This window comes from Carya illinoinensis, chromosome 1 (genome assembly GCF_018687715.1).
Source record: "Carya illinoinensis cultivar Pawnee chromosome 1, C.illinoinensisPawnee_v1, whole genome shotgun sequence".
Classification (NCBI taxonomy): domain Eukaryota; kingdom Viridiplantae; phylum Streptophyta; class Magnoliopsida; order Fagales; family Juglandaceae; genus Carya; species Carya illinoinensis.
In genome coordinates, this window is record NC_056752.1 from 2,293,282 (window position 1) to 2,304,929 (window position 11,648).

At 35.2% G+C, this 11,648-nt stretch overlaps 1 protein-coding gene across 8 annotated transcripts; it reads left to right on the plus strand.

Moving 5' to 3' along the window:
• The first annotated feature begins 814 nt into the window (after nt 1-814).
• LOC122305405 (E3 ubiquitin-protein ligase MBR2-like) lies at nt 815-9,981 on the plus strand. Of its 8 annotated transcripts, none has more exons than XM_043117992.1 (7): nt 815-1,257; nt 3,877-3,910; nt 5,939-7,709; nt 8,619-8,669; nt 8,935-9,039; nt 9,224-9,358; nt 9,603-9,981. In XM_043117992.1, exons 3-7 carry the CDS (start codon nt 6,015-6,017, stop codon nt 9,747-9,749), a joined length of 2,133 nt encoding a protein of 710 aa, XP_042973926.1. In that variant the 5' UTR covers nt 815-1,257; nt 3,877-3,910; nt 5,939-6,014; the 3' UTR covers nt 9,750-9,981. The 8 variants fall into 8 exon arrangements, with proteins under 8 accessions (XP_042973926.1, XP_042973918.1, XP_042973894.1 ...); XM_043117984.1 differs by having other exon boundaries at nt 3,881-3,910; XM_043117960.1 differs by lacking the exon at nt 3,877-3,910 and adding an exon at nt 5,143-5,387.
• Nucleotides 9,982-11,648: the final 1,667 nt, after the last annotated feature.

Sequence of the window (11,648 nt, forward strand, 5' to 3'; positions counted from 1 at the left end):
GATGTGAATGATTTTTATGGACTTGATGATGGTATGGAAATTTAGTGGTTTTTATAAATTGACATAGAAGACACACATTCTAAACAACATATAACCACCTTAAGGAATAAGATCCAATAGATTTAGCATAAAGTTGAAATTTTAAACCAATCGAATTCGTTGAATAACGATTCGATAATACTCATAATTTTATTAATAAATCTTCACTTATAACAGAAAATATCGTACTTATATTATTTAATAACAACTCTAATTAGACTAAAATACAGGCACAACCTTAAATTTAAACTAGAACAACATAAGAACATCCATTTTGTCATCGAGTTGAATAGCTGTTATCTTCGAGTGATTAGATACCGGTCAACAAATAACGATTATGTCTAAATAATAATTTAACCGTCAACTAGAATATCGTATCATAACCGTCTAATAATTAGGACACTTAATTTGAAACGATACGATAAAATATTAAATTCCAACTTATTGAAATAGACTATGAATAATATTTTTGGCACTTAGTTAGTAATGTTTATAACCCAAAGTTATATCCTAAAGTCTTCAAAGTGAATTTTCTTCGACCATTTTCAGGCATAAATCACTTTCGATGTTTTATGTATAAATAAAATTTATTTCATGAATCCTAATCCTTTAGTTTCCAACAATCTCAGAAAACCATTCAAATCTTTAAGGGAAATAAAAACAACAGAATGAAGGAAAAAAAAATATTAATAATAATCGGATACACGTGTCAGCATACACAAGCGTGTGGAAAGGTTTCCTAAGGGAAGTTTGAAACAAAACCCAGAAAGGAGTGCAGAGAGAAAGAAATCAAGCAAGAGATACAACTGGGTGTACCAGCAAAATAACGGGGCTGGCTGGGGGCCTCAGTTGTTTCCATATATTTCGCTTAGAGAGAGAGAGAGTCATGCAGAGCGAAGTGACACGAGGCTTCCTGAATGAGGGTCTGAAATTGAATTTACAACCAATTGGTTTACGGCCAACAATGCCACCTTACTATCAGAGTTGTCTGTTCTTGAACGAAATAAAGATTCCAGTCTATCCTTGCAGTTTCCGTTTCTCCCTGATTACCATCCCTTTAAATACCTCCAAATCCTGCCATTATTGCCCCACCCCATTTCACTCTATTAAGCTGCCCTCTCTCTCTTATTTTGTTCATACCGAACCGCGAGGGAAAGACATTGTTTTGAGGTAGCATAGGCTTCAATTCTTGGATTCATCAATCCTCATTTCTCTTTGGTATAGCCCCTTTCCTTTATAATGTATATATGCGAGATATATGGATGCTAGTATCGCCCATATGCATTTTTTTAACCTCTGCTTGATTTTCAACTTATGGGTTTTGATGTCATGTTTTGGAACTGTTTATTTGGTTCAATCAATTTGATCCGATTATCCTTTGCTGTCTGTTTAAGGTCAATTGGCATAAACGGAAATTGGTATGTGTATAATCACAATTTATGTGTACGTATATGTGTGCGTGCGCGCGCATGTATATGGGGCTGAGTATGTGGATTGAGGATAGTAGTTTATGTCTGGTGATCTTGGGATAAAACCGGTTCTGTGCGGATTCTTCTAATGCAAGAAATAATATTTCTTGACTAATTTAACATATTTTTGTTTCAAAGTCATGAATTACTATAGGGAAAAGCTAGAGCATTGAAACTTTTTTGAAATTTTATTTATAATCTAGCCATCTAGGTGTCTTTGTGATCTATGGGCTCTGGGTTCATATGTTACACAGATTACTGGAGTCCTCTCTCTTTAAGAAATTTGCTAATATCTTGTCAATTTCATGAATTTTTCAGTTCTGTTGCTTCAATTTGAATACTGCAAATAATTCTTTATACATGCATCAACGGATCTAGTTTCATGCTTTTGTATAGCTTTCTTGTCATGCATGCATCAATAGTTGTCAGCTACATCTTTTAAAACTAAATGTATAAATTCTTTCTCTCAATGTAGCCTCAATTTTGGGATTTCTGTTTTGTAACTCTCCTGGGGCCTATTCACTGGTACTACGTATTCTTTTTGAATTGTTGTTTGGTTAGAGAGGTTCCCTTCTTCTTCAATCGTTTCTCTCTCTCTCTCTAAGCAGCTCCTTTTTCTAGCATTTTCTTTTCTCCTTAAACAGTATCATATTATTGCAATTATAAGAAAATGCATTATTGTCTGCATATTTTAGTGGTTCATGGCTAGATCTTTGGATTGATGAGGATTCTACATGATTTATGTCACCTTGATGAATGTCACCTTGATGAATAACTGCCGAGTATCCTTGTTGCATCTGTTTAGATTGAGACCAATAGCGGGGAGGTTGATTTTTTCATTTGATTTGAAGAGTTTTCTTTGAAAACTTATTAGTTGCTATTAACTAATTTCATAATGGGTTTATTTATAAGTTTCGTTGTGATGCTTATCACATGCATCAGTGCCATGTCTTTTATCCGGGTTTTTTATTCCATCTGCTGTGTAGGGTTGCATACATTAAACTGTTGTATTGACCTTTATGGTATATTTTCTATTGTAAAATTTGTCTAATGTATTTATTTTCAATGTGGTTAAATGTAATGTCCCAATGGAAGGCTCAAACCACGTGGCCTATACTCCAAAAGGACTAGTCAATGATACAATTGGAGCCCCATTGGAACATTATAAAGAGCAAGAACTTCCCAAGCAATGTGGGATCTCATACACCACCTACCCTTATCTTTATCATATGGGGTATTACATTAAATGGCTGCAAAAGGCTTTATGTTTGTGATTCTTTTTTTATTTCATGATTTTTATTTATTTCATAATCCCAATCTCCAAGTATTTATGGTTTCATGAACATCAATAACCGCCCTTTGTGCTTGCATAATTTAAAGAGTGTAGGGGTTTGGTCGTGTTTGGACTGATGCTTTTGTGGCCAAGTTGATATTGCCCCTGGTTTTCATAAACTTTTGAAGAAAACTTTCCTACTCATTAGTTAGGGCTGACATCGGGAAAATACTTTTTTCCCTTCCACTCCATTTGATGTAAATACTTTACAATCTCTTCTTGAGCCTGATGGGCATGACATTTTAGATTCTAGTGTCTAATTGGATGTTTCTCTTTCTCTATTTATGAAAGTGATACAAGTAATTATATTTATTTGTGCACTTACATATTCCTGCAAGTGCATGAGTCTTTTTTGTGATGACTGGTAATTCCTTGGAGATTTTTTTACAGGCAAGAGTGAGTTAGTGTTCATCTTTGAAAGTACCATTATTTATTTTTGATTTGTCCAGTTATCATTTTTTTTTTTTTTCAGAATATTTTGAATGGGTAGCAGCTTATACTTATTCAACTACTAAGTATAAATTTGTTTAGCTTTTAAGCCTTTTATCTAGATATTATTTTTGCATTTGGTTCAGATCCTTTTGTTTTTTTCTGCTTGTGGAAGTCTTTAGTCTCTTCAACCATCTTCCATTTCTTATATCCCTGATTATACACTTGATTTTGTCCTCCTTTAATACACACTTTTGGTCACAAAAATTGCTAACAGTAAAATTGACCTAACTACTGCTACTGCAGTTTTGGACAGAATGCATCAGATTAGCAGGTTTTGTAGTGGCATGACATATTGCATGAAAAATTATTATTACATTTGAACACAATTGTAATTGCTGGTGTGCCTGGTTTAATTATTATCAATTACTCACACTTTTTTCTGCTTTGAATTTACATAATCTTCTTCTAAGTTTTTCTTTGTAAATCATTTGGGCGTCCTTTCTGAAAATTTAATGCTCTTTTATTTAGTCTTCTGATATTAATTTCTTGTGTTCTGTATATAACATGCAATTATGTAACTGAATATATTTTCCCCACACTGAGTGAGACCGCGGCTGGAGTACGGAAGAAATTGCAGGTGGGGGGCATAATAAATATTACATGTGTTGCTTTATGCTTTTGAGATGTGTATCTTCAATTCTTAATTGTCAGATATTGTACAATGTAGAGTGCTATTGCAATCCACTTGTAGTTTCTTGCTGTACTTATTGTGTGAACACATAAAGTTGCCTATAAATGGAAGGTTGATCAAAATACATCAAGAATGGAATAGAGGGTAACCTTAATTCATCGCATCCTTTTAGAAAATATAATTAATTGGTTAATTATAATTTCATGTTATGGTATTTTAGCCACTTTAGCTAATGTGATTTTAATTGTCTGAGGAATTTAATGGCATATTACTGTTGATAATATGGGACTTGAATAAAACGTGTTTGAGGTAACTTGGTCAACATATAGCATGCCATCTTTCTTTAACTCAGTCCCATTCATTTTCTACACTTTTGCTTGAAGTCTAAGGTCCTAGACTTCAATTGGCACATTTAGAGGATACTAGAGCCCTAGTAAGGGAGGGAGGTTACTTCACAACTATTAACTTTCAACCTAGATCCTATTTTAGTTTTATTGGGTGAATATCTGCAAGAAACTGATTTATTGGTTTAGCTGTGTAAATTTATTATTAACTTTTTTAAAAGAAAAACAGAGCTACCTGCTTGGAAGGGAAAAAGTGGTCAATTATACCTATATTTGGGAACAAATGAGAAAATTAGTGTTGAATAGCTTGTATCTGAGGCTTGGAAGCTTCAAGCATTCCCTGTAAGAGGAGATGCTCCTAGTCACCAAGTGGTTAGTTCAATTGGTGATTCGAACTGGTTATGGGGAATGAATCTCCATATACTTTTCCAGATAACATAATTATTCTAGGGAAAGAAGATAGAAGGGTTTGTAAGGAGACATCTGCAAGTGAGACTACATCTTTAGATTATTGATATATAGTGTAGAAAGGGATCTCCACATGGTCCCTATTAACCTAAAAACATCTAATATTTAGATTTATGGATACCAAGGAGTTGAGAACAGAAACAAATTTTATAGGATAGTTAAGGGGAGATCCCTGTTGGTGAGTTGACAGACTATACTTGAGTTAATCTCTACCAGTTTGGGTGGTGGAGTATTCTCAGCATGCTCCACTATTATTCATTGTTTTATCATTACTTTTCACATACTTTTTTTTATTTTGTACTACTATTCACTACTATTCAATCTTTTATTATTACTTTTTCACTCCTTTTTACTTACTATTCACAGAATATCCGAAATCACCTCAGGATCCAAACGCAAAAACCTCTACTATAATTTGGACAAGGAAAGATTGATGACAGTGCTACTTCAGTAGGAACATGAAATAAGGTGGCTGGTCACAAGACTAGTAACTTGAAGATCTTCACTTTAGAGAGATCTCTTTCTTGTGCCTTGGTGCAATCCTCCTTGGGTAGAGATAAATAAATAAAGGGATCGGTAGGGCCCAGGGGAAGCAGAAGTGCACTTTGAAGGTTTACTTAACTATTGTGTATAGCTGAAATGAAAGGAAAATAGATTTATTGTTAGCAACTCCAGTTATGATTGGAATTTAAATTGTAGAAAATGGTAGAAAACTAATAAACAATGTTCATATCTAAAGTTAGTTCAGATTTAGATTTGCGGAATACTTCGATGAATGAGTAGAGATATAGTAAGATATCGTTTAAAATGAGTGAATACAGAAAGTCTTGAATATATTATGGTAGGCATTGATGAAACTGGACAGATGTTTGTTTCTTGAGTTGCTCTCTCTCTCTCTCTCTCTCTCTCTCTCTCTCTCTCTCTCTCTCTCTCTCTCTCTCTCTCTCTCTCTCTCTCTCTCTCTCTCTCTCTCTCTCTCTCTCTCTCTCTCTCTCTCTCTCTCTCTCTCTCTCTCTCTCTCTCTCTCTCTCCAGTTTTATGAATGCGATGCTGTTATTAAAATTCTGCTGCTGATATATTCATTTTTAGGAAGCTTTCCCGATATGAAATTATTGAATCGAATTATGCCAGATCTTATTATATCAAGCTGATGTCATTTCAGGTCTGCCGAGAACTTTTCTGTTTGAATTCCCTCTGGCAAATCTTTTAACCTCTGAAGTGAATATATCTTGGCCAAGATGAACGGTCAAGGTAGCAGCTCCAACTCATTTCCTGAGACCTTTCATGTTGACCATGGGCCCAATGTCAACAATCCTGGGTTTTTGCAGAATAATGGAGTTCCAACTAATTCTGCAGTTGATTTTGGCCCTACAGTTATAAGCTGGATGGGTCAATCTAGTTCCTGTGTGAATCCCCACAACCAGGTCAATCCTGAGGAGTTATTAGGTGGACATGGATGGCTTTCTTCCATTGGTGCCCCTGATGGAACTGGTCAAACGTTTGAAGTAAGCCATTCCAAGCCAAATATTGCTCCTTTTCAACAGAACGCTAATGTGATCCCGATTGATGTTCAAGTCACAAATGGGACATCAATCTTGCATGGGTCCAGTTCTGGTGTTCACAACATAGACTTCAATGCCTTGCATGAGATCGGTAATAGCGATGCCAATCAGGATATGGGGGCAGGTTTAAGCTTGCGTCTATTTAATTCCGATGGACTAGAAGCTAAACAAAATCCACCTGCCAGCAATTCTTCTATACCAGTCATGATATCTTCTGGAATATCAGGATATGAGTTGGAAGAAAATAACGGCAGAGAGGGTCTGTCATCTGATGGTAGGCGGATATCCTGCAAAAGAAGACCACCTGAAGATGCTCCTGGACTACTGTATCTGGGTGAAAGCTCTAGTACTGGTCAAGAATCTGCAAATTCTGAATGGCAAGCTGTTCTTGCTCAAGAAAAGGTCAAAAGCAACTTGAATACATCAACTCTGAGTATTCCTCCAAGTGTAAGTCATCCTGATCAGTTGGGGGATAGAATTGGCGCTGGCATGATGGGGGCAGTTTCTAGAATGCACCAAACTTCTAGTGGGGCAGGAGAAGTTGAATGTTCGCAGAGAAATATTCGGCCTAGGAGAGCTGCAAATCCACAAGATGTTATACAACTTAGTATGTTGCCAAGTGGGGCCACAAGGAATTCTTATTTACAGTCACCCATTCAAACAACCATGTTCTCTCCATTTGCTCAATTTCCTAATTCAAGCTTAGCAGAAACATTACCGGTTAATGGAACTGCTCCAGTGCAGGCTTTTTCACAGGTTCGAGATGATTTGCAAAATCTTCAGCCTTCACCATGGTATGATTTGACATGGCCAAGAGCCGGTGGATCTTCTCTTCCTCATGACTCTACTCCTGATCATGCTGTCAATGGTGGCAGTACTTTGCAGCAAGAACAAAATTCAAGGAACACACTGCTTGTTCCCGAAACTGATAGGGAAAATGTGGCACTGTATCCAATAACCTTTAACTTTGTCAATGGGAATTCAAACTCTCCTGGAAACATTTCTTCTAGCTCTCAAGATGGCACTCTTTCGTGTGGTCATTTCATATCTGCTCCTACTCGGGTTTCCGAACCCAGCATGACCGAACTATATGGACAGAGATTTTCAGATTTTATCAATCGCTCTATGACCGCATTTAGTCGCTTTGAGTGCAGAGGGTGGGGTACTTACTGCCCACTACATGCAAGGACTTCCGCTGCAGCACGAGAAATGGATCTTTCAGTTAGGGGTGGTATTGTACGACCCTTTCAGGTATATCAGACTTCGGGATGGATGATAAGTCCTGAGAGACAAGATGGCAGTCATCCTGAAAATCCCTTTGCGTTGGAGTCCATTGTTGCAACTCAGTTGACAAACAGACTGATATCTGAGGTCTGCTCAATAGAATACTAACTTCTAATTGTTTACCCACTTCTGTGCATGAGTTTATTATTGAAGGCAATCTGATCAAAATCCAGTATTTTTTCAATGTGATCATATGGACAAGATCACATTGAAAATAATTGATTAGCATGTAGTAATGGGTAAAGCCAACCCAATTGTAGTTTCTCTGTTTTGATGGGTGTTGGGGAATCACAAACTTTGCCATCAGAATGTGGTGGTTATATGTGGGAGCTTTGTTTCCTTAGATATTGCTTAGAATTAGGGTACTTGCTACCTCTGATTGTCTACCAGTGAACAGCAATGGTTGACAGTGTCTCTAGCTGTTCAAACATTTGCAGTTCAGTTTTTATGGAAGAAGATATTTAATGGTTACGTCTAAGAGTACTTTTTTCTTCTTGTCCTCAATGACGAGGAATCCACAACCTCCTTCTAGAGGGCCTTGTAAATCCTGGATGCATGATGCCACCCATGTTGATAGGCTATTTAAGAAAGTAGGAATCTGTGAGTGAAGGTTTTTGAGAGAAGTGGGTAAAAGTTCATCTGCTGCCTCTCCTACTTATTTCCAAACTACTTATAAACTGTAAACATATATTTTGTGCAGGAAGACTGGCTTTGCAGTTTATTCTGATAGAAAATTGGTTTTTAAATCAGGGACTGGTCCTATCACGTTCAATACTTTATAAAAAAAAAAAGAAGGGTCATTTGACGAATACTATACTTCCCATCTGCATTTGTCTTGCTGTTTTGATAATTTTGTTTGTGCTTGCACCTACAAGCTATAAAAATATTTGTTTCTGGTCAGAAGAAAGAAAATATATATACGTCTCCCCTAATCACATTTTATTAGTATACTATCTCTTCATCGGATGTTGAAGTTCCTTATTTTTTACATAATAGGTCAGAGACGCTGTGGCACTTGTTCGTAGGGGTGGTACTTTACAAATTGAGGTACACTTTAGCTTGATCTTTGCATGTTGCTGTGGAGTTCCATCTCTGCTGTTATAAGCTAAACATCTTTAACTTCCACTTTGGGAATACTGAAATCATTACTGGTGTTTAAAAAAAAAAACTTGATGGGAAAATCGTCATACCTGTGCACTTCCTGAAAATAATTATCTTGGAGTTCTTGCAATAATGGTGTTCAACTATACAAAACAAGCTCCCTTTTGCTTTATTCTCATTAAGATCCTATCTCACTGATGTGGTATTCCAGGATGTTTTGGTTATGGATCCTTCAGTTTTATATGAAATATCTGAGGATGATGAAGTTGAAGTTCCCGACGACATGTACTTTGATGTAGATAGCATGTCTTATGAGGTGCTTTCTTAAACACTTCATAAAAATAGCATGTTGCATGCTTAGTATTTTCTTGCATGTTCTTACAAGTACAGAACTAAAAAATCAGTAACCTGAAAGTATCTTAGTGTAAACTATTTTGCTTGCTGTTTACTTTTGATCATTCATTATGAAAATTGTTTGAAAATAAAAATTTTGGGTATAGCAATTACTGGCTTTGGGAGAGCACGTAGGGGATGTGTGCATCGGATTGAGTGAAGAAGCTATTGTGGCAAATCTGAGGCAGCAGAAATATAAGCCCGGATCTCCAGTGAAGGATGAATCGTGCTGCATTTGTCTGGTAGGAGCCATTCTTTTTTTTTTTTCCTTCCTACCTTAGCTATAATATATAATACTATTATACAGTGTCTTCCATGAAGTTGGTATCGAAATTTCATTTGTGAACAATACATTGTTTTCCTAGTATGTTATTTCAGTAGCCTGCAACCAAGATTCTTCCATGCAGCTGCTCATTCTATCTCAGTTATAGTTTCTTTGCTTTAATGGTCTCTAATCTATCCATTTCTGGAAACACTTATTTGCAGGAGGAATACATCGATGGAGATGATCTTGGGAAGCTGGATTGTGGACATAACTTTCACTTCACCTGCATAAAACAGTGGCTAGTGCAGAAGAACTGCTGCCCCATTTGCAAAATGAAGGCCCTGACTGATAGAGAGAGAGGAACTTAGTTTTAGGGCTCCTTTACAAAATTTCAATTAGAGCTGAAACCAGAAAAGTGCTTTCCTTCCCTTGGATGGCATCTTCAGTATCCTCCAGCTAGATGTGATTTGGTATAATTTATGACTTCCAGACCATACTGAGGTTTTGAAACTCTTTTAAAATGGCAACCTTTTTCACGTGAAGGCTGCTTTCTTGGCTTGTCTCTTATCCATGTCGGAATGAAACCAGGTTTTGAACTTATTCCTTTGATGCTGCAACATAGTTCTTTGGCTAAATTATCTGGTTATAACCTTGATATTCAGATCATTTATTTCCAAACATATTTTAAGTGACTTCATATGTCAATTACTTAAATGATCACATCAATAAATTTGACCATGAATGTCAAAATCTAAGATGAAAACCACCAACATTTTTCTTTACCTTATTAACCTGACAGACAGATGTGCATTTGGCTGCATCTCGACAGCCATTGCCATTGGAATGGATACAAACTGAGAAACATGTTCTTATTCCATATTACTTTATACATAAGAAAGATTTATTTTTTTCTAGCTAGTTTCTTGGTCTATTTCGGTGGCCATTTCTCCTATACCATTACTACCTTTGAGCACATGGCCTTGCTGGTTTAACGGTTTGAACACATTCTTGTGTTTATTATTACCTTTCACTATCGTGTACGTTTACTTCATTCCACTATTTTTCACTTGTCTCCCTAAATCACTTCCTTTTCTCGTATCTTCACTGCACGGTGGACGACTCAGAAAAAACATCTCGGTGTGAAACTTCCTTTTATGTGATGCATTGATGTAATCTGTTATCCTTTTGTCTCTTTTAAAATACGATGAAATGACTGTTACCAAATTATTTGCGGACGGAATGGCATTTTATGTATGAAATGACTGTTACCAAACTTATGTCAGGCCCAAAATATTGAAATGATTGTAACAACTAAGGTTTAGTTTGATTATAAAACGATATCATCCCATCTTATTATTATAATTTTTTTTAAATTTTTTAATAAAATATAATAAATAATTTAATTTTTTTAAATATCAAAATAATAATAATATTAAAAAATAATATTCTAATAATATTTTATTTAACTTTCATAAAAAATTATCTCATCTTATCTTACTATTCAAACGACACATACATAAATGGACAAACTTTAAGATTGATAAGATGTTAGGCTTGTAAAATAATCTTAAAAATAATATTTATTATAAAATAAATTTAATTCTGATTTCTAATCATCAAATAAGTTTGTGGAGTAATTTTATATTTTTTTAATTAAAAAACTCATAAAGTTTATGTCGTCACTTAGAAAAGATTATGGATAGGATTGAAAATTGATACTCTTAGACTCTTAGGGTTAGTTTTTGGACATTTTCTAAGAGTGAAGTTACGTTGAATAGAGGTGACAATTAATTTTGGCTAAAAAAGGCTGTAGTTTGTAGGTTACTGACATCTAAAACCAACCATTTGTTTGAAAATCATATATTAAAATTGACCTTATACTTTACCAAATCAACCAAGGCTTAAAAAATAAATAAGTTAATCACGTACATAAAGTAAATTTATAAACTAATATAATTTGATGTGATACGTCATATTATAAAATAGATTTAATAGATGATATAAAGTAACATCAATTTATAAAATTTCTTTATATCTATAACATTTCTTTATTTAAAATACCCAAAACAATCTTAATTTAAAATACCCAAAACAATCTTAATTATAATGGATAGGAAACTTGGTTTGATTAAATCATATCATAGCATGACGTAGACCCAACCACCTTAAAAAGTGATTAAATCCCTGAGCTAATGTTGAGGTGGAAAGATAAGCCGACTTAACCTCACTAGAACTAGAACTATCCTTTAGGTGGTTCTTTAGAGGGA

Coding starts and splice junctions, on each gene's coding strand:
- LOC122305405 (XM_043117992.1), top strand. CDS start 6,015: ATGAACGGTCAAGGTAGCAGCTCCAACTCATTTCCTGAGACCTTTCAT. Junction 8,670..8,934: donor GTGGTACTTTACAAATTGAG/GTACACTTTAGC, acceptor GTGGTATTCCAG/GATGTTTTGGTTATGGATCC. Junction 9,359..9,602: donor AATCGTGCTGCATTTGTCTG/GTAGGAGCCATT, acceptor ACTTATTTGCAG/GAGGAATACATCGATGGAGA.